The 23,331-nt window shown below is 43.2% G+C and overlaps 1 protein-coding gene across 1 annotated transcript; it reads right to left on the bottom strand.

Annotated features, from left to right (window-relative positions):
- Window positions 1–991: 991 nt before the first annotated feature.
- Window positions 992–4,051, bottom strand: LOC124468993 (zinc finger CCCH domain-containing protein 14-like). Its single transcript, XM_047022069.1, has 6 exons — window positions 3,768–4,051; window positions 2,868–2,908; window positions 2,574–2,729; window positions 2,167–2,348; window positions 1,858–1,958; window positions 992–1,724 (listed from the first exon to the last, which is right to left on the bottom strand). The coding sequence occupies exons 3-6, from the start codon at window positions 2,634–2,636 to the stop codon at window positions 1,630–1,632; spliced, it is 441 nt and encodes a 146-aa protein (XP_046878025.1). The 5' UTR covers window positions 2,637–2,729; window positions 2,868–2,908; window positions 3,768–4,051; the 3' UTR covers window positions 992–1,629.
- Window positions 4,052–23,331: the final 19,280 nt, after the last annotated feature.

The following is a 23,331-nucleotide window of genomic DNA, read 5'->3' as shown; positions in this document are numbered from 1 at the left end:
TCTATGTGAAGCTTTTACAATATTTGTGTGATGATAACATACCTGTTCCTTTTTATGTATTTTTCTGTGTATACTATGTTGGAAACTACTGCTGTCAACAATTCTTATTGTTTGTAATGTGAGTGGCATTTAAAATAAAATTTTAGCAACTTAACAAAAGTCATTAACGAAGAAAAGGTATGAGAAAAGAGAACACATTTTGGGCCAAAAGCAATCTTGAATACATTGGCTTATTATGCTGTCAAAGTTATTAAAGTAAAACGGGTGCTGCTCGTGGGTTTATCGACAGTGGGTACATGGAATGATAAGCGAACAGAATAATATGTGACCACTTTTTGCTGTTTTAAGCATCCACATGAATCCTGCATTACATTGACACCTTTATAACCAATCACACAAAAAGCCCCTTTTACACCTATCACAATGTTAAAAAAATGTTTCTTACAAATATACATACTGATATAAAAAATATGTTTAATTCACAGCAGATATCTCTAAAAACTCCTATTTATTATGAGATAGACTTAGGAGACAGATGTTGACGAAGTCCTCTTAAAACACCTTGTCATTATTTTTCTCTTCATTACATCACACCAGTTTCTTTAGCCTTTTTGTACTAGTCAATATCCATTTCAACTAATGTTGTAGTTTATGACTATGTAACCACCCCGAACGAAACCCACATCGCTCCTCTGAGGTTTACTGTGTTTTCCCTCCAAGATGGTTTCCTGTTTTGCAGCCGTTCAATGCCAACCAACAATGAGGGGAAGGATCTCGCTCCCCGTCTAGACGAGCGTCTAACACACACTCTCGCTCGATGGGGCCGTCTGCTTGAGGTGATTAAGGACATTTGCAGTGTCTCAATGGTGTTTCTAATCTTACACATACAAGAAAGATCTCTACACAGAAACTGTGTTTATTATTTTTTAATTGTACATTTCTGAAACTGTATTAGAAAGAATTCTTCAGGTGCCTCCACAGATCTGCTATGTTGTTCAAAGTCTGGGTTTTGGCTTGGTACTGGAGCTCCTACTGGCTGTTGTCATGCCGACAGCTGGACCATCACCCCAGTCTGAGGGTGATGTGCACTTTGAAGCGGGTCTTCTTTAAGGCTCCGTCTGTATCGGCTGTGGTTATCCATTCTCTCAGTCCTGACGAGTACTTCTGCCCCCGTCATTGGGAAGGATCCCCATCCCCATGATCCTTTGTAGGTGTGGTACTAGCCAGGTGATGAGCGATGTCTGGTTCTCAAGATGGAACCGTTTTGAGTGGTGTACAAATGTTAGGCCAGTGAATTAAAGTTTAGACCTGATAATATTATTTCTTATGCTTTCAGTAATTCTCTCATATGCCTTTCACTCAAGTGTGCCTTTTGTCTGTCCACTCAATCAAGGCGTGCTTGCCAGAGTGCCACTACAATGGATCTTCATGGTTTAAGTTTTCTTGTCTCTTAACCCTAATGAGAGTGACCGTTGGGTTCTTTCTGACTGAGGCCCTACTCGTACTGGTACTTAGTTTGGCTGGGCGGCCAGATCTAGGAAGAGTCTTGGTGGTTCCAAACGCCTTCCATTTCACAATGACAGACCTCACTGTGCTTTGGGAGACATCTTAAACTTTTGCAATTTTCTTTTAACCTTCCCCAGATATATGCCTCAATACTATTTTGTTTCGGAAGTCTACACAGTGTTCCTTGCTTTTTATTTTCCTCTCAGGTTTCTGGGGCACTGTAGAGGGGGAAACAGGGATACAGTTAGAGACTAACTTTGGTTTCTACAAATGTCCTCTCTTGCTTACCCAAAAATGTCAATATCAGATCACCTCATTTAGAATATACCGACAGGATAGGAAGAAACATACATTTTTGGCTGCCCTTTTTCTTTGTGACAGAGCCCATAGACTTAGAGGTGGTTTTGACATTCAGCTTCCTTTTGGCCCGTTTGGTTGGGTGCAGGGAGGGTCTGGAATAACAAAGAATACTCTTAGTGCAGTAACTGCATCAGTTATTGTTGACTTTACTGTTCCAGTAAATGCCTTCATGTGTTCTGTCAGTATTCTGCAAGTTTACTAACATGACTCAATCACATTGAGACCAGTGGTTCTTTTTCCAAGAGAGAACTATAGAATCAAACATAACAACAGAAAGTACCAGCCGGTAGCACTACTCACTTGCATTCTGGTTTCCTTGGTAGGGAGACACAACTGTAGACTCTCCTGGACCCGGGGTCTTTATCCTTCTCATCGTTACCTTTCTCATACAGGATGTTACTGTCCTGAGCCTCATCAGGAGACTTGTTCACTTGGACAACAGAGCTTGCCGGATGGTTGGTTTTCCGCAACGATGTCTCCCCCTGTAGTGTGGCAACAAAACAGAAATGTGGGTTTGTGATATGACATTTAATAATAGTGGTAATAACAACAATAATACTTGCCCCACACGTTTATGAATGGAAGATGTTATAGACAGTTCTTAATCCCCACACCAAGCATAAAAAAAGGTTCAGACAGTGTGAGTTATTTGCTGTACCTTACTACTGCAGGCACTGTTTCTGGAGGGCCTACAGCTGTTTTCTAACCTGCAAGGATTCTTTCTGGGCTTTGATGTGAGAGGATACCTCAACAGATCTGCAGTACAGCATTGTTGCCAAGAAAGAGAGAGAGGCCGTCTGCTATTTGCTGGGAAGTCTTCTTGTTGACCACCATCAGCCATATGAAGTCTGACAGTTCCTATTCTAAACGGAAATAAATGTGTTAGTGCTAGGTAGGCACAGGAGCACTACGTACTCATCAGTTATCCTGCTCTAGTTATCTTTTCACAAATGTATGCTGAAGTTAAGTAGGCTACAACCGGTAGTATGGACCATACGTACCCACATCTCCAGTAAGTTCATGTAGTTTGCTTTGTGGCCGCCTAAAACACCACATGAACAGATGTTAAGTTATGTTAAATTAACCAATTGATTCAATTAAACTAGCGTTAAATGTAAAAATGTAAATGTACATTCCAATTTTTTTTTTGTGGTGGTGTTAGGGGGGTCGGGGGATCGATGTACCTAGATGTTGGCGTCATAGTTGCAAAATGTAGTATCCAACCATGACATGACTCAACAGCTTCATTACTACACAACAAACCACAAGATGTCAGCAAAGACCTATATTTCATCCGTTCTGAAGCCTGCTGGTTCAGAGGCCGACAGCGTGTCTGGAATGGAGCAACGGAGTCAAAAGTACTTAGTTCCTCTCTAATTGTAGTGGAAACGTAGAAACCATAGTTGGTACGCTCTATTGAAAATCTATAAACCAGCGCAGTGGGGTCAGGATCTGCCAAGCAAACGTGTGCCCTGATGCTGTAAAACAACAGGATGACAACATGTGTTCACCAATCAAGACTGTGAGCAGGTAAAGCAGGTGTGTTGATGGGCTAGGCTGCACCAAAAGCCTGTACCCCCTGTTCACGTCTTGAAAGATGAAATGTCTGATTTCTGAGTTTCAACTGGTCATGTCCACAAGTCAACAGGGGTACACATCCCCCCTAAACCCACATTACTCCTTTGAGGTTGGCTGTGTTTTCCCTCCAAAATGGTTTCCTGTTTTGCAGCCGTTCAATGCCAACCAACAATGAGGGGAAAGGATCTCGCTCCCCGTCTAGACAAGCGCCTAACGACACACTCTCGCTCTCCTTTTCTATTGATGTGTCCCCTGCATCGAAACACCGCCAATGTCTTGGCTGATTGTAGGACTGAGATTGATGATTGAAAAGAACCTCCTACCTTTGTGAATGTACGTAGTATCCACTGATCTTTGCTCATTGAAGACACATGGCAGATGCTGCACTGCCCTAGTCACATTGTATTATAGAAAGTGACCTTCAGAAGCTCAGCTCAGCCTTTTGGAACTGACTTCCATTGAGGGTTTTTCTGGAAATAGTAAAGCAGGGATCTCAAGTCTCACGCATTCGCTGTGAAACTCACGCAACACCTTGTATTTCTTACGCATTTCAACCATTACACAAGTAAACTCCCTGTTCAACAGTAAAAGGGAGTATGTTTGGCTTCTCTACACCCCTGTATCACGACTACACTACTGACTGGAGACAGCTTTATAGGTCTCACTTGGCATCAACCTACTTTTGCAACATCTACTTAGTGTTAAGTGGGGATTTCAGACTTTAGTGCACCTCCCTCTGAGCACACAACAGAACCAGGGTCTATTAACTTTAACTTGTAACCTTGACTTCTCCCTGTGAAGGTGTCTAATCTGAACCTGGACTCAGTTAAACTGGTACAGTATGTATGCTTCTGGACGTCCTTGTCAATGAGGCAAATGCAACCACTTCAAACCTTTATGCTGAACTTTATGTTTGATGTGTACACCTTCCAGCAGATGTATAATGTTTATAGGTATAGTGTTGAAGTGGTTAGGGTGCTAGAACCTCCCCCACTTCAGTGGATAAGATGTAACCTGTGTGTGTACACACACACACACACACACACATGCATGCATGCATGCATACACAATACCACACACAAACACGCATATTGTCATCAGTCAACCCCTAGGCCTCTGTAGGTGACTGTGGTTTCTTTACTTCCTGGTGGTTTGAAGACATGTCACACACACACACACAAATACACACACACACACACACACAGTGTCAACCAAACCTGAGCCTTTTGCTCCTGGATCAGCTGGTGCACTTCCGAGAATTCTATCACTTCTCGTGGAGCTGCAACAATAGTGCTTCCTGCAGCCACCTTGTCTTGGGCTTGATCCAACAGCAGTCTATGTTCCTATACCCTTTGGAACTCATCACCTGTCAATGAAAGTTCTCCTCCGGTCCCGAGTCTCCTTTCACCAGCGCTGAACCTCTTCATCCGGCCTAGAGGCGGTGTAAGAGGAGACTCAGGAGAGGGAAATGGAGAGAGGGGGAGACAGAGCAGACAAAAGGAGCTTACAGAGAGATGCGTTAGGAGTTAATTCACTGCACCTGTTCCGGCTGTATTCTGTAACCTGACACAGGCTTCACTGGCTGACATGACACCTGTGTGTGTGTCTGTGTGTGTGTTAGTGTATCCAAATGAGTGTCTCTGTCTGTCTGTCTGTCTGTCTGTCTGACGGACTGACTGTGTGTGTGTTTGTGCATGTGGGTGTCTCTGTGCGTGTATGAGTATGTGTGTTGGTGTGCGATTTGCCGTAAGACTGCTGCAGGAGTCTTACAGTGACCACACTGTTCTTCCTAGAAACCCTAACTGTCCCTCTCTAACTGGTCTGAGAAGGCAGAGTCAGATCTGCACACATAACAGGGAAACATGGGAACTGGGCAATCTCATACAAAACCACCAGCTGATGTATTAGGAAATGTAACTGGCCCAAAGTTTAGCTAGCAATCAATAATGCCAAAGGCCCCGGTTAGGCTGTTGAATTGTAACAATCTATGTCCTACCTACTTAAATGAAAGAAAACCCTTCATATTTGTTACAGTTATTGCAACACAATAAAACCCGCACTACGAGAAAAGTATAAATGCCTCTGACGCAGGGGGATACGCAGGGTTCATACACTGATGCAGCGGGCCGATCTTCAACTCCCACACATTCCTCCTGTGGTAAGACTCTGCAGCACCAACCTGGCCAGGAGATGATGGACCTGAGACTTACAGCTGGCTCTTCCACTGTTGCCAACGCTGGCCCCCCCATCTTACCCTCCCAAGGAGGCCTCACGTGCTGGGTTACAGACTGAGTCACGGTGACTCACTGTGTGGAAGCTGGATCCCTGCCTTGTGCTTGTCAATATGATGTAGTGTTGTTATCTAGCAGATAATTATAGGAGCTGAAGAAAAATGTGTGAGGGAGATGACTGGGATCTGAAACGTCTCCATTCTAGGATTTTGACTAGGTTGGACTGCAGCTGATTGTTTTACATAATGTTTGTTGGTATTATAGAGTTACTTTCTGTCCTGTGTATATTAAGTGTGTGTTTTCTGTTCTGTGTTAATAAAGAGTACTTTATTAAAAGTTAGAGTATAAAACAATAAATATTGTACTACTGCTTGGACCTAGATAGTAATCGTGATTCATTAATACATATCAGCATGTTAAATAGCTGAACAGCAAGCACATTGTGTGGCTGGACTGAGAGGCAGAGCTCCTCCTGCAAGGTGGTCATGACCCGTGTGTTTGTGGCATGGCAATGCTTTATCTCTGTCAAACATCTGACTCGGCTGTGCTTGCAGCTTCCCATTGAGCCGTGCTGGAACGATGCCAATAAAGTAACTGGGGCCAGGGTTAACCACAACACTGTAAGCCTGAAACGAACCCAGGCCTAAATTCTGGTCATGATGAAGTCAATGATGCATTGTTTATCGTAAAGGATTTCAATACTCCGAATGATTATAAAAGTAATAAGACCTCCGTGTTTTTTTGAGTTTCCTGCTGTGTTTTTGTGTGTCTGTCTCTTTGCCATCACTTGCTGCTGAAACCAGTTGTGTGGTGAATTTATCAATCAATCTAGCTGTTGCCCTTCCTTATCGCCTCCTCCGTATTGTCGACTATACACACGCACTCAAAGGTACACGCATACAGATGCGCACTCATGCACACACACACACCAGTTTAAACAAGCGCACACATGCATGCACATAAATGGTACACACGCACACGTTCAAGTACACACAAAGGTGCACACACAGATTCACACTAATGCATGCAAACCATTACCTGCACTCACTCATGCATGCATCACCTGCAAATGATAATGATGAATCATTCATTTATCAATCATACAAATTATAGTATGTTGGATGTCCAATGATAGAAAGACTACCACTCAGTGAACAACCTTTCATGATGGTGTGAATCTGTCAGTCAGAATGAACCAGTTTGTGAATGACAGGCTTGGTTTGCAGCCATTCAGAGGTTTCCAACACAAACCACAACTCAAAGGTCTAGCCTTGGCATGCCATACTGAGTCATGCGGAGCCGTCTCAGTTGATTGCATGTGCAGCTGTTTGGCTTCAGTGTTTTTCCCTCCATCCGTTTGAATAGAGAACATACAGTTTATACAGACTCTTTTGTTTGCAGATAGTTACCATGCCTGAGACCTTTTAACCAGAGTGGAGATTCTCCAGACATCTGTTGGTCCACCTGACAACCACTGCGAGGTTTGGTCCCTTAAGAGTTTCACAGTATGATGAAGACTTATGTTCTCCAGAAAACCTGCTCTTACACATGCCACCGTGTCAAGCAACAGCCCAAGACACGTTCGACCTTTCAAAACTTGCAGAAACATTCTGTTTTTGGAAAAGATGGTCTCAGGTTGACGTTCTGACTGTTTTCTTGGATGTGTGGAGCTGATTTGTGCGTACAGCCGACCCTCCTTATCCTCACCCATTGGTGTGTTTGCTTACAGAGAAGGATCCTTGGTCTGCCTGATTAGAAAACCACAGGATTGTTTGAGCAGCTAAGCAGTTTTTAATGGGAGAGCGAGACAGATACTAGATCAGAGGGGTCTAGATGAGACCTGGGGAAGGAGGGCACTGATCATGTTGGGGAAGCATGCTGTGTGTAATTACAGTAATAACAGGATGCTGAGCTGAGCTTATCATCAGGACAGAGGGAAAGAAAATGTGCGATGAGATATCCTCTGGAGCTACTCTACGTGCTGTGTGGATAATACTGATCTAGCCGCCGGGTGTTGAGATAAAATATTCATTTGCAAACATTATAATTAGTGACATGCTGTGTTTGTGAATATATTAAGATGTCGAACTGGAAATGATTCAAGGGTTAAGATAATCAGCTTTTTAACCAGACAATAGAAAGTTTGAAACCTCTTCTCTCTTCCCGGGTAAACATCACGTGACCTTGTGGGATTGTGTCACACCACCTCCTTGTGCAGCTTGTGGTTTTCCCAATTGACAGCAGGTTACCCTCCTTCATAATTGAGGGTGTTTGAGTGTATGTGTTTGGTCGAGATTGCTGTAGGGGGGCTTATAACGTGACATCCTGTCAGCAGGAGAACAGCCTATTGTATTGTATGCCAACCCCCCCCCCCCCACACACACACACACAGACACACATAAACTCACAGAAACACACGCACGTACACACAATGCAGATGGCTACACAACCAAAGCACATGAACATGGAGATGTGAGTCAGATCGTCACTCTTGACAATTGACAATGCTTGACTGTTTGGGGCTTAACGTTGTCAGCCTTGTATGCTTTGTTTTGTAGGTGATGTATGTATGCATGCATGTATCGATCTGTCTGTCTGTCTGTCTGTCTGAAAGGTGAAGGTGAAGGTGCTTGCATCCATCTATCTAAAAATAAAGGATACCTAAAGTGCTCAACACCAGCAGGTTACTACCCTCAGGACAGAAATCTCCCATCTCCATGGAGACCTACGACTCATCTAACAAAAGTCTGGTGAGCTTTACGTAAACTGTCATGATGGGTTCACAGGGTAATATGTGTGTCTGTGGTATGTCTGGCCTGTGGGCTTTAGACTGGTCTGGGATCAGACAGAGTTCAGAGACTCCAGTGGTCAGCTCAACAATGGTCCGCTCAGTGTGTGTGTGTGTGTGTGTGTGTGTGTGTGTGTGTGTGTGTGTGTGTGTGTGTGTGTGCGTGTGTGTGTGTGTGTGGAGAAGGGTAATTATGGGTTTGGCTGCCATGTTTGAACCTTAACCTTGCCCCGTCAACACATCTATCAACATAAGCATTAATGAGTCAACCCGCTCCTGCAATCACCACCTCTGAACCCAGCCATCTCACTTTCTCTGGTCAAGAGTTGGACAAAGGTAAGAATATATGTTTTTAATTATCAAACTTTCTGTCAAACAAAGTTATCAAACAACTTAATTGTTTATTATTAATTATACAATAAGTATTTAGTTCATTTACTATTGATACATTAATTACATTCATTAACTACATAAACACATTTTTACTCAAATAATGCATATCCTTTTTTGACACCAACCACGTTTGACTGAATGCCTCTGTATATCTTTACTGTAATATCACCAGCAACCTGCATCACTTCCTGAGAAGGATTACAGTGAGATCACAGGGGTTGGATGGCAGGCATACATGAGGTTGGGTGGGGTTGGATGGTAGATATCGACAGGATGTGAGGTAAGCAGTGTGGGGAGATGGAAGGGATAACCACCTCCTCAATTTGTCTGGACTCCACAGTCTTGGATTGAACCCTATCTCTCAGCACCCCTCTGGCCCCCTGGCCCCTCCTGACCAGTGGGTATCATCGTCCCTCCAGCAATGTGGATGTGGGCAGGGCAAGGTTCCCAGATGAATGACCATGTTGACCACTGTCACGTGAAGAAAGCAGGTGAGGACACTTGAGGAGAGGAAGTCGGGTTAGGGTTTGTTGACAGCCTCAAATGAAGGAAAATTGGAATAAACACCTCAATCATAACTCTGATGCGAAACACATCAAACGAACATTCGAATACATGATTTTCTTTTATAAACCAGTTGACTTCAGAAACCTAAATTTGCTCCCTACTGATCCACCATGTCCATATTCACTGTTCTTCCAGGTAAAAATTGGTTGTAATTTCAATAGAATTGTTCCACTTCTGTGGTTAATCCTAAATGAGGGCTTCTCTAATCATGTTACTGGCGTCTTACAGAAATATAGCCTTCTCAAGCATTACCCTCAGGCGTGCCAACATCGGACTGGCCACCCTTTTTTCTTTGGTTCTGCTTTCAGAGAATTCCCCTTTTGGCTAATCTCACTGTCATCGATTTGGGTGATTTGTGGGGAATGTTTCCACTGGCTGTCAAGTGTAATTAGATACCAATAGCACGTGAAGCACCTAAACAATCACAGATTGGCTGACCTGCCTTAGATCAGCTAACCTACACAAGCTAACCTGTCCTACTTTAGCTGACTAGTTGACCTGTCATAGACTACTCTGGCCCGAGTGTTTCTGTATGTTTCTTTTTGTCTGTGTATGTGTGTGCGTGTATGCGAATGTGTGTGTGTATTTTAATGTGCATGTGTGTGTGTATGTGTGTGTGTGTCAAGGTTCAGCTGAAAGCTGAGCGTGACTGCAGTGTGTGAACCCCCCAGGCCGGCTCAGAGGGCTCTAATGACCTTGGGGTCAGAGCTATGTTTAATAGCATGGCCCATTCCTGGGTAATTACAGCCCATGGACCTGTCTCCTGTATCAGGAGCTCCAACATACAGAAAGCGTGTTTGTGTGTATGTCTGTAGGGGGGTCTGTGAGTCTGTGTATAATCACGCTCTCCATAAGCACACAGGTTTTATGTGTTTCAGTGTAAAATAATATTACCTAAACTAGTAAACCCACCAACATTCTTTTTTGTTAAGTTCTTCTAACTTCCGGAAGTTATTTTAATACAGTGGGTAAGTGTAAGGGTTTCACAGTATCAGTCTCTCACTCTGTGGTCATGTCTCTGGTCCGATCTGTCAACATGTTACTTTGTTTTCACAATTTGCTACTACTCCAGACCAGTCTGGACTCAGCTGCACGGTCCTACAGGACAGGACTATGTTTACAGAACTTCAGCACATTCTTCAAAATATCTGGGACTCTTTGAAGAACCACATATGATCCTGCAGGACAGGAGTAGGTCTACAGGACTGCAGCATGGCTCAGTCAAACTGAGAAGCTCTGATACCTCAAGAATTCTCTGCATACGAAGACAGACTGGGTATCCATTCATCTATAGATGGTGCACACTCTAGGTATCTCTACATTACTGGTGAACGTTAGCTGAGCCTGTGAGGACAGGAAATGTGCCAATGTGTTGGTAAGGTCAGATAAGGCAGGAAACCTGTGGTGTGTTGATGGGTACTGGTGACCAGCCACATGTCTGTGTTGTGTCTGGCTGGTCTGACACATTATGATATGATTCACCACAAGCCCATATGACCAAATTCCATGTCCTGAGTGAGTTCTTTGTCCTCATAATAACAGTATAACACCAGGAGCCAAACCCCATTTTCCCATCATCAATTCTCACAATAAATGGCATTTTCAAACAGATAATCACTTACTGATTTAAAAGGAACATGAAAACAGCTTCAGACACTCAATAACAAATTGAGGGCATGGCCATGAGGCATGGCGACTAGCCCAGAGTGACTGACAATAAAAAGGCTTTAGATATTGAAAGATAAAAGAACGGCACAGTGACTTGTAGCTGTGCGGTGGTCCGTCCCCACAGGAGACCAGATAAACAAAACAGACACAAAGTTTCAGCCTCGTGTCTATCGACTAACCACATTGTCATGTGAACATGAAAATCTCCCAGCCTCGAGTGGATCGTCAAAAAAACAAACATTGAACATTGAAGTAGGGTCTTAAAGACTCTATGCTTTATTCTGCCTGGAAACCATAGTACTCAAACAGAGTAGTCAGTCAATGCTTCTTCAACTGAGACTTTGTCACTGGGTTTGAGTTACTGTATATCATCATCTGTCAACATCAGGCCACAGGGCAGGAAACCCACAGGATTGGGTGACTGATTCACTGAGTACAACGTTTACTAGGACTCTTCATCTGCAGCACCTGTGCTTGGGAGGGGGAAGGGGGGGGGGGTGATGGTGTGTGGGGTGCAGGAAGGGGTGGTGGTGGTGGTGGTGGTGTTTCAGGGTGGTATTATTGGTGTAGATGGGGGCTGTGGAAAGGTTGGGTGGTGTTGTTGAGGTTGGTGTTGGTGAAAGTGTGTCACGTTGTCACAGTGCAGCTGGTATAATGGGACTGACAGGACTGCTGAGAAAGCTGCGTCCACGGCAACGCTCTGAGAACTGCCTGCCTGTCCACGGCAACAAAGCACTGTGGGCCTCGACCAATCAGCAGCCTCCCAAGGTGACAGGCCTGGGCCAGGTCTTCCTCTCGCTCTGTCGCTATGGTTGCTGCGGTTTTTTTGTTTTCCTGAGAGAGAGAGAGAGAGAGAGAGAGAGAGAGAGAGAGAGAGAGAGAGAGAGAGAGAGAGAGAGAGAGAGAGAGAGAGAGAGAGAGAGAGAGAGTGAGAGAGACAGAGTGAGAGAGAGAAAGGAGTTCACTCATTCAGTAGAGAGCAGTTATCTCCCTGGGGGCAGAGATTTAATCTAACACTCACCATGTTTGTGCATGAGTGTATCTGAGAAACTGTTCTAAAGTTAACATTGTTCATATTTGCACAGTCAATATCCGTTTTGTTTGTTGACATCTGTGGATGATGACAACACTGGGCACAGTGTGTCTGAATGTGAAAGTAACACTTGTAGATGATGTTGATTTACAAGTGTGACAGAAACTGGTAGATGAGGATGAGCCTTGCTAATTTTCTGTGTGTGATCATGAGAGTTTCTCATATGTGTGGGTTCAGAGTACACGCATCTGCGAGGGTGTGTCTGTGTCTGTTTGTGTAGGTCTGGGGTTGTGCCTATGTCTGTCTATCTGTGTCTCACTGCCAATCCTGTCTGTCTGACTGACTGTCTATTCCATTAGAGGAGCAAGTTAGTATTCTGTATTCTGATTTTAGTTGCTGTTCTTTTGTTTTATTCTATAAATGTTATTTGGTTATTTGGGGAATATCAGTCAGTTAAAGGAATAAAGGCAGAATTTGAGAGTAGGCTTCCTTGTTCTGCACTCCATTCTTCTAGGTCCCAGGTTGTGGTATTGAGATAACCTGATTTGTGTTTAGATTCAAGATTGTCATTGTTCTCCTGTCGTTTTCCTCTGGGTCGAAAAGTAGATAAGGTCTTCGAACAGCTAAATATCTGTGAAAAGAGACAACCACTCACAATGGATTTATTGTGTGTGTATCCTGAGGTGACCCCTATTCAGTGCGTGTTTGTGTGCATGTGTGTCTGTGTGTCTGTGTGTGTGTGTGTTATTGCTGGAGCTTGTTGGAGTCCATCTGGGCTCTTGGACTTGGTTGCCTCCTCTAGTGCCAAGAACAATACTCCTTCCTCTGGTGGGTTGGCTGTTTTGCTGGCTCTGCCTTGCAACTTCTCTCTCTGCGTCCATCTTGGCAATGCACCACAGCCAGTTCAGAGACAGTGTCGGGAAACTTTGAAGGTACATGAGATGGAACACTTTTGTGCTTTTTTTAACTCCTATTTGGTTCAGTGGTTCACACAGAACTTAAAGACTTTAGTTTGAGCTCTTAAAGGTATTTTGAACCTGCTATCAATAAATGCCTTGATGCGATTGACGTGATCATTATCAACATGCTAGAGACACAGCTGTGTCAAACAACATGATCTGATCCTGCTTTCAGAGAAAACATTTAATCTGAGGAGTCCCATACCATTTTTACATACTTCCATTTCAACTACCTGTGAGAGTGACCCGCAATAAATGGCCATGCCATGATCACACAGACACACACACAAGTTAGCATGCTTCCTTTTCTTACCGGCAGATTTTAATCAAGGTCTTTGCACGCACACACTGTTTGGGACTTGACACTTTTAGCCCTGTGTTCAGACACTGTGGCTTGTGTGGGCGAAAGGTGTGAGACATGCCGGTGTCTGTGATGCCGGTGTCTGTGACCAGTATCTTCTGTTCTCTCCTGGAACTTCCATACCAAGAGTCCCTCAATGGTACAATAGCAACAAGAACGGTTGGTTTTAATCATCTGCCAGCAATGTTGTTCAGATATTGATGTGGGCAAGGTCATCAGTGCCTCCTGTCCTCTCAACAGTGGAGTTACAGCCTGTTGGTATGGAATGGGTCTGATATTGTCAATGTCCCCATCAAGCTTAGGACAGCAGGGCACCTCGGAGCCAGTGACATCACTCACAGAACTGCTGGGATTTGATGGTCATGTCAACCACCATGTCTCACTTCAAATACAAAGCCTACTTTTTCATGTATTTTATGTTGAGTTGCTACTACTGGGGAATAATCAATATTTCTTTCCAAACTTTATGGCAGTTAATACATAGATATGAGTGCTTATGAAATATGTAATTGCAGATTACGGTAATTACAGTAACAACGCAATTGACAGTTAGTGAAGGATTCCATGCATTCAACAAGCCTTGAACCCCTTAGCCCAGACCTGTCCTGGCTGTATATTTAGCTGTAGTCTTAGCTGGTAAATCATCTGTTGGCCTTGTTAATCCTGGACACACTCACAAACCATCACAACACACTGCTGGTCTGCTGTTCCCACGGCCACCAGTCCTCTGCAGCTGTCCCCCTCACCCAGAGAGGGACAGGTGGATGTCTGTCACCATGGAGATGGACTACATACCCTCGTTACTGCTATTCCTATATGACCTTGACTCTTGTGAGAGGAGAGTGGGGGATCATTTCTGAATTTCTTCAGTTTGCAAGCCTCAAATGTACAGATATGCATTGTATCTACATGGTATATATTTAGACCAGTGTCTTCAATGTGTGATGTGTGTCTGGGTGATAAGCCATCGGTGTAAATACACGGCACCACATGCCATGTGTCACATTAGTATTCATTTGCCAACCGGCATGCACATACACATGCACTTTCACATAAGATAACCACATTGTCATGAAAACTACCACTGCAGAGAAATTGTTAAATATGTGTCCTTCCCGTATCTCTCTGCAGACCACCTGCCCTCCAGCTCTCATGTTTTATGGCTGTTCCAGAACCTGACCTACGACCCCTGGAGAGGTTTGCCTTGACCCTAGCGCAAGTGCAGCATGGCCCTGGCACCAACCAGGCCGCGTGCCACGCATACCTGCAGCCTGGGCGTACCGATGGAGCAATGCCCTCCAGCATGCAGGACACAAACAGCAGCTGCAGCATGTGTGTGTGTACGTGTGTGTGTTTATGTATGTGAGTCTATGTGTGTATACAGCATGTACTGTATGTGTACACATGCATGTCAATTTACAATAAACTCTTGCACATAACATGTACCTCAGCACTAGCATGGAAGGTCCATGTTTGCATGTGTGTGTGTGTGTGTGTGTGATTGGTATCTTTATGCCCCTCCACCTCCTCATACACATAACTGAGCATTAGCAAGGAATGTGAGTGTATGTGTGTGTGTGTGTTTGAGTGTGTGTTTACATGTGTGTGTGTTTTTGCGTGTGTCTTCGTGTCCACTTACAATGCCCCCCTCATACACACACCCCAGCAGCATTGAGGCAGTGTAACTCTAGCTGCAGATGCTGATGGAGATATGACTCTTTAATGAGAAGGGCTGGGCAGGGGTCGCTGTGGAGATGCCAGACTGGGTCAAGGGGCCCTCAAGGGCTCCTAGGGCAGTTGTCTGAGACCAAGCCAGGGGAGAACACAATGAGAGATGCTTCCTTATATTCCTCTGCATGATATGGGCAACAATAACAAACCCCCTTCCATCATGCTATTGTAGGTGAAGCGGGCCCTGTGAAAACAGGATATCCCATTCAGTTGTGGTTGGTGTGCATGTGTACATGTGTGTGAGTATGTGTGCGAGTTTGTGTGTGTGTGTTTACAAGTCTACAACAAGTTATTCTTTTTGGACAACCTTCTCTGTCCACTTTAGCTTCCTTTAAATTCTTTACAAGACTAAAAAACAACAGTACGAAAACTGGCAAGTGGCGGTTTGCTGTGTTTGCACTGCACTGAGTGTTTAGGTTGACTAGGGGGTCAAAGGTCATATGGGTGAAGCATGGGGTCACAGCTGGTGCAGCTGATTGCTACTCTGGTCACCAAAACAACCAGAACACCAACGCAGTCCAACTCACTGCTTGGGTAAACAAACTGTCTCTTAGTCTTCACATCCGCATCCACCTTTAACCCCTCTCTTACATCCCTCCCTACTTATCTCTCTATTCTTGTTTCAGATTGTCTCCTGTTTGTGCTCTTTACTGTTCTATCGCTTTGTTTCTTCGCATCTTAGTCACTGTTTTATTCTACTTCTCCATTCATTGATAGATTTGTATGTCATGCAGCATTTCACACTTAAGTGACAATAACTACCTTGTACATAACAATACCTGTAACAACAACATTATAGTTTCATATGTTTACAAATGATTATGATGATGGTTCCAGTGGTCAGTGTGTGTTAACACTGATCTTGTTTTGGTAACACAACTTTCAACTGCCCCTTAACAACATTCACCAACCCCTTACAACCCTTCCCCACATGTGCCTTCATGAACTTTTATCTATACTGATAATATTTAGTATGATTCAAATACATGACAATGCCATTACAATTGCTATGTAGTTACATGGTAGTTAATGTAACTTGAATGTAAAGAGTGTATGCTGTATGATTGTATACAATGTGTATTATAGTCCTGTATTCATACAAGCCTCCCTCCTAACTTTTTCCTTTCCTGACCTCTCTAAGTCTCTCTCTCTCTCCTTTCTTTTCTCTCCCCCCAGAGAGAGAATTCTTCATTCCTCCCGCCTTCCCTCCGTCTAACGTCTCAAGTTACCAATCTCTGAGTTTTACTGTCAGCTTTGTGTGTAAACACAAAAAAAGAAAGGAGAAAAAGAAACCCCACAGAGATCTGCTGAGCTTGCAAGGGAGCTTCAGCTGGTGCCCCCTACCCTGTCAGGTCCACCCTCCCCTCCACGGTTCTCAGCTGACACTGAAAATGAAAACTCTCTGACCTCCTAATCTGGAGGTTCCCTGAAACGAAGTATCTCTGTTATCATGTCTTCTCTTGGAGAAATACTTTGGGAAGTTTAAATACAATGGAGATTTAACAGGAAGCTTGAGAAACCTTACCTGAGAAAACACATTTTGGCTGCTCATGTGATCTTCAGACATTAGTAGTGAACTATGAGCCTCAAACTGTTGACAATTGAAACAAACATACATCTGCTGGTTAACCTCATGTCCTGTAACGCAACCCACACTAACCAAGACAAATGAACAGAAATGTGAAGCCTGAAAATGACATGAATTTCTACTTTTACTTTTAAGCTCCATAACTGCCCGTTTAAATGAGATCCATATGACTCACGCTAATATTACACTGACCTTTATTCCTACACTATCAGTGTAACCAGAGAGTGAATCACATGTAAACTGAAACCAAGTCAATTACTCTGAATCACTTGGAGGGTTCATAGTGAAGTCTGTTCCAGCAGTAATGAATGAGTTGTTGTTACCAGGGAGGGTTGTGGAGGGCTGGCTGCACGACAGGTGCCCTGAGACTCCTGTGGTACAGTTACTCCTGGAGGACAGTGATGTCACCACCTAAGGGTTAGATAAGAGTGTGGTAAGTCCCCTGGGAGGAGACTGAGGAGACGGAGGAGGAGGACCTGGAGGAGTGACAGTCTTTATTAGGAGTCGTAAGCAAAGACTTAGATTGTCAATACAAAACCACATAAATATGGCCTTTCTTTCTTTCTACACAAAAACATTTGGATTTATAAAACAGTGCGCAGGCACATCCCATTCCAGTTTTCCTTTATAAATCACAACCTTGAAATTAAGCGTGAGCATCTCTCTCTTTTCCCACAAAAAGTCTATAAAAATCGTTTGTGAAAAAAAAACATTAATCGATACTGAATCACTGACTGCAATGACGGCAAATCCCAACAGACAACCTACAAAACAGGAATTACACAGAGTATGAAATTGAGGTTGTTGCAGGTTGAACGGTAAAAAACGATATTGTTTGGCATGATCACTTTGACAGTAATTAGCAACGAATATGTGATAACATTTATGACACTGTGCAAATCTGCTGGACTGAGGCAACACTCTCAGTTTAAACTTGAATTAGTCTTCACGTTCATTCTGCTCAATATTTATGAGAATACATTGCTTAACATGTAAGAAGTGTTGAATGATTATAGATTCCGCATCAAACTGAGGGGTTGTTTTGCATGAACAGATCTCCGTTTGTAGTGTGCACTCCAGGGAACTCTTCATATGTAATTTGTGAGGGGTAGGCTACGTTTCATCCTTCTACCATCAGAGTCGCAGTTTCCCATTTCTCCAGGTTTTGTGTGTCTGCATGGGTTATTAAAGAGTGCGTAGAGGACCGCACATTCTCACGTGAAGTTTTTAAAATTTGTATCCTAAAGTTTGCGTTGGAAGTGGCGTACGCATTCTTTTGTGCATATACCCAACGTTTATAAATGAGGTCCCAGATTAGTTTTTTCCACACAAACCCCATTCACACCACAACATTTACAGTATCTCCCAAACAAACACTAGTCACACATCCTTATCTTTACACAGCCAGTGAAAAACACAGCCAGTGAAAAACAGTGTGTGTGTATCTGTGTGTGCGTGTCTGGTGTGTGCGCTTATCTGGTGTGTTTGACTGTGTGCCTGTATGTGACTTCAAAATCAACCTTTACAACTACTACTTGTATCCAACAAACCTCTCTCTGCAGCATCTGCATTTATCTTCTCCCAATCCCTGTTTCCTCTGTGTGTGCGTGCTTGTTTGCATGTGTGAATGTATATTTATAGAAATTTGGTGCAAGCAGCTGGTTATCATTACTCATGTTTGTGTGTGCTCTGCTCTGCTCCCTCCTCTTGCCTTCTGTAATGGTCTCTGGAGCTAGGGCCTGCTTCTGTGTCCACAGCTGGGCAGCCAGCACATTTATACTCTCTGTCCTGACTCTTCTCTGCCAGAGAGAAAACAATCACCATGATCACCTTCACTACCCAGCAGGCTCTCTCTTGCTTCCCAAGACACACACACACACACACACACACAAAGACATACTGTACATTGTCCATGTTGCTTGTTGTGACTTGACACAAACTGTGAAAGCTTATTAAGATTGAATACAACAGCAACATACTGTAGGTTGTGTAGTGTTAACATATCGGTGGGTGTAACTTTGTAAACAAAATAGAGGCCTGCTAATAGGAAGTCTCCAGTATCAAAAGGTCATCCTTGGACCATTGTTTGGCAGTGACATATTGCAGTTCATCTGAACATCATAGACAATTTCTATCCATTGTTATGGCTACTTGTCTCATTCCAGACACAACAGTAACAGGAGTTAACCAACCATACAGAATCCCAAGGGTTACTGTCATAATACATTAATTGCAGCACAAACAGTTCTCAGCCGTTTTAACAGTACCTATTGTGATAACATCACAATGATGAGGGGAAAATATGCCAGTCACATGGTGTTAACCAAAGCTATAACTGAAAGGTCAGTGTTGAAAAATAGATCATTGCTTCCTGTTAAGAAGAGACAGAATAGAGAAGTGATTGTGGTTTGTGAAGGTGAGTGATGAAAAAAGTTCAGATTGTGCACACGTGGGAGGACTTTCTAATCGTGTCACTGATACAAAATGTACACTTCGATGTATGTCTGACTCTCCATCTCCATGCCTTGTGTTCTGCCAAAGCCGATGCTACATTGCATTACTCAGATGTGATTACCGTAGCAACATGCTTAGCTGAACCTCCCGGTGCTGACAAGGCAGTGTCTGGGTGTTGCGCCAGACATGGTCGGGGTGACAAGGACACGTGTCAGCCTAACAAAAAACAACAACAAAAGGGTTTCCCGCCGTGCTCCACCTTTACAGGAAGAGCAACTGTCACCGTGAGAAGCTATGTGGAGACAACAAACGCCTCCTACAGCTCCAAGCATGCCATCACAGACCGACCGGCCAACATTGAGCCCCCGCCCTCACAACTCTCCTCCTGGACAAAGGCACACTCACTAAACCCAAACGATCTTCCACGTTGATGTAAAACAACATGACACAAGTTATTGTCCAGCCGAAAGCTGCTATGAAACACAACCACGGACAACGTTGTTTCTATCATCTGTCTGTATGTATTGAAAATATGTAATCAGCATGTCATTTACTTAAATGCCTGGCCATCTGGAACAGCGAAACCGCTTTAGGCTGACATCAAAGCTTATGTTTACTTATTGAAACATTAATTTAAACATAATTGTATTAGATTGCAAATCAGGTAATCTGAAGGTATTCGTGTCACATGCCCTTTGAGGACAAAAGTGTTCTTGTTCTACATCCTCCAGACCCTGCTTGATCAATCACACAGTGAGAACCAAACAGTCACAGTGTCACCACTAATGAAGGCCCTCTCCCTCCCTTACAAACTGCTCAATTCAATTGTGACTCAATGTGTGGAATTAAGCAATTCCATACCAAAACATTCCATGTATGAACAGTCTGACAAGCTGACTACAGACCCAGCCTTAATCTCTGCCATGTTCAGAGTGAAACGAAGGTATGTCTGTCCAGCTGTGTTGTCTGTGTGTGTGTGAGATGGAGATAGGGTGGAGGACAGAGCATGGCAGAAGCGTGCCATACATGTGAGTTAACAATACCTTTCAATGTTGGAAGATGGAATGCCAAGCACATTGATGACAGTTCTATTCTGTCTTGCATAGCTTGGTTGAGCACCTGGCCTTCCTGACCCGATAACAGGCCGTGGGAAAGTGGACATGGAATCTTCCCATTGCTGGTAGTAAATGAGTGGTCTTTTCTCTTGTTGAGTATTAAGGCAGTAAAGCAAGAACACAGTATGACTTTCATTTGAATATTTCCATATTTGTTTGGTAGCAACATGATTTTTTTCCCTTACAGCAGACCTTCTAGAGTACAGTAACCACCACATCTCCATAGCAGTAGACATCCTTGTGAAGGTATTGACAGGTCTTGACTGGGCTTCTCGGAGGTCTTGTGATCACCCACGAGGTGCCTGGGTAGCAGAAGGGGAGCTCAACAGTTGAGAAGGAGTTGGAAGAGGGGGTGGGATGCAAAAGCAGAGACACGTGAGTGGCTGGTGTGGCGAGGGTATATTTATAATTATGTTATTGACTAATCCGAGTTTTGCATTGGATTAGCAGATAGGTTTCAGGTGTGGCCTTTCCATGGTAATCAGGTACGTAGACAGGGTGGCAGGTGGGAGTTGGTGTGGTCTTCTCCAGAACCTCATTTATGTCTCACTCCATTTCTAATAATTACTGGTCAGAAAAGAGATGCTAATAAAACCGTGCCCAGTGATGGACTGCTCATATTAGTCATGTTGGCTCCTTCTTTCATCAGTAAAAGCCATTATAGCATTTGGTTGTCTGCCCAGCAACACTAAATCTACTGAGTCCAGTGTTCCATAATAGATTCCTTCTTGGCTGGGCTGTTAGCACATTAAACTGCCGTGTAACTCAAGTACTGAAAAGCACTCAGGGAAGAACATAGCTGATTCAGCAGGCTGCATAACAAGAGGCTGGGGGGTTTAAATAGTCATACTCAAACACATTTAACACTCTGTATGTTACAGACACATCTGACTCTTGATGCATCACATACATACAGATCTTGAATGTTTTAAAGAAAACAGCTTATCTGGCAAAACGGAAATAGGAACTAAATATTGACATTTCTAAAACCTTGTAACAATTAAGCCCTAGGTGTTGAAATTCAAACACTGAGTTTGGGATTACTCATATCCCTTAATTGACAATATTTCTAATGACCACCATGACAGCACACTCCACTGATGCACTAAGAAGATTTTCCAGCACACAGCTTTGACCTGTTACAGTCCTGAATGCTGCTATACTGTACTTGAAACACAATACAGGTTATTCACCACCGGGCAGCTTGCACAGGGTTCAAATCACCCACACATTTTTCAAGAGCATCTCTGCTGAACACATCATTGGAACACATTACTGATTATGAAACATAGGAATATATTGTTACTACCCTCACGATTAGACAGATAGAGCAATTCTACAACCAGATAAACAATTATTTTCAGGGACAATTTGTCTTCCTTTATCCTTTAAGAGTTTTCAGGAGTTTCTCATTGTATTCTCTGAGGGTTTAGGTTGGTTACCATATAAACATCTGCTAAATTAATACAGGTAAATGTAATGTAAATGATCTGTGGGCAACTGTTAAGCTCAGGGGATATACAAATGCAGTTCGATTTTATTTGATCGAGGACACCAATGCACTTGATGGACAGTTTAATTTTGTGATAGCTATCCTATTCCACTCAGTGCTCTGGCCTGGGTCAAACTCACATTATTAAAATCCAAAATCCAGATGTTGTTCTTTCTGGAAATGGGCCAGCCCACCGAGTCTCTTGAGTTAACCACAATCCTACATGTTACAGGGGTGTCAACACAGGGGTCTGGATCCCCCAGACCACTAACATCCAGTAGAGGCTTCCAGACAGTGCACTACCGCTGTGGAATGGAAATGGAAGGCTTTACCATTGGTATATGTTAAACAATGTGTTTTCTAAGTTTGGTGCTTAGACCAAGAAGTAAGCTGTCTTTCTTATCTCTGTGTTTTCATTGTGTTCAATATGCAAAATGAGCTCTCTGACTTCTGTCTCAGAGACTTTGCAGCAGACCTTGTGTGCTAACCCTAACCCTAAGTGTCTCTGATCTATTAATTATTTCAGTCCTATATCTTGTCTGGTGTCACTCTCTTTCCACTCAGCTGACTGAAATGCATATAATTTCAGGAACTTAGACTTCAGCCACACTGTTAGTGGAGACAAGACTTTCTTTTCTTCCGCAACATACTCCTGAATGGGTTTCTACTCAGCACAGTTCAGTTCAGTCAGGATAATTTACCAGGATTTGATTGAGTTTTACAACATGCCATATTTGGTCTGCTTTGCGACCGCTCTCTTCCCAAGAAAACCCATCTTGAGACTTCATCTCAACATCAGTGGCAGAGAGGTAAAATATCCATAATTCCCACTGACAGATTAAACAAAGACAGAACCACGGGTGGAGACTGGGTGGTGGAGGGAACAACGAAAATCTACCTAATCAAACTTCATCTATTTCTAGTGGGATGCATCAGGATGGACAGACAAACAATCTGTGGATTATTACAAGTGTATTCACAAGACAACAAAAATCACAATCATTAGATGAGGACTACAGAACATGTAAACTCATTCATAAATAATATAAATGTCAACCAATTAAATTAAATTTGCATTTTTTTATCCAGTTTTCAAAATGAGATTTGACTTTTTATTGCATGACCAAGCCAAGGAACTGTGCCTGTGAACAACCAGCCAAACCTTAAATATATTTTGGGGACAGTCAACCATAGTCAGCCCACAGACAGACAAACTACAGGTTTCAGTTTTTCAGGGCTGCTAAGCGGCACTAGAGTGTTTTCTCTGTGGTGGAGGACTATCACGGTGGAGGAATACTGTTTATGAGAACCAGTTGTTGTTTGTCTGAAATTTGTGCTACACATTAATTGGCCTTCTGGGAAAATATACAATAGATCAAAATGTAAATCTCTCAAGCAAAAGTTCACAACAAGGCTGTGTGAATATTTTGAGTCACAGGCAAGTATTATTGTTTATTGGTGTCACAACTTGCTAAATGCGTAATGATGCGTACAGCTGAAGTCATCA

Source organism: Hypomesus transpacificus, chromosome 6 (genome assembly GCF_021917145.1).
Source record: "Hypomesus transpacificus isolate Combined female chromosome 6, fHypTra1, whole genome shotgun sequence".
NCBI lineage: Eukaryota > Metazoa > Chordata > Actinopteri > Osmeriformes > Osmeridae > Hypomesus > Hypomesus transpacificus.
This window is presented reverse-complemented; position numbering and strand designations above follow the sequence as displayed.

Bases quoted from the DNA above. Each gene is read 5' to 3' on its own strand.
- LOC124468993 (XM_047022069.1), bottom strand. From the start codon at position 2,636: ATGCTGTACTGCAGATCTGTTGAGGTATCCTCTCACATCAAAGCCCAG. The intron at 2,349-2,573 runs GTTAGAAAACAG...GCCACACTACAG, and splicing joins CCCAGAAAGAATCCTTGCAG to GGGGAGACATCGTTGCGGAA. The intron at 1,725-1,857 runs GTATGTTTCTTC...CCCCCTCTACAG, and splicing joins GAAAAAGGGCAGCCAAAAAT to TGCCCCAGAAACCTGAGAGG.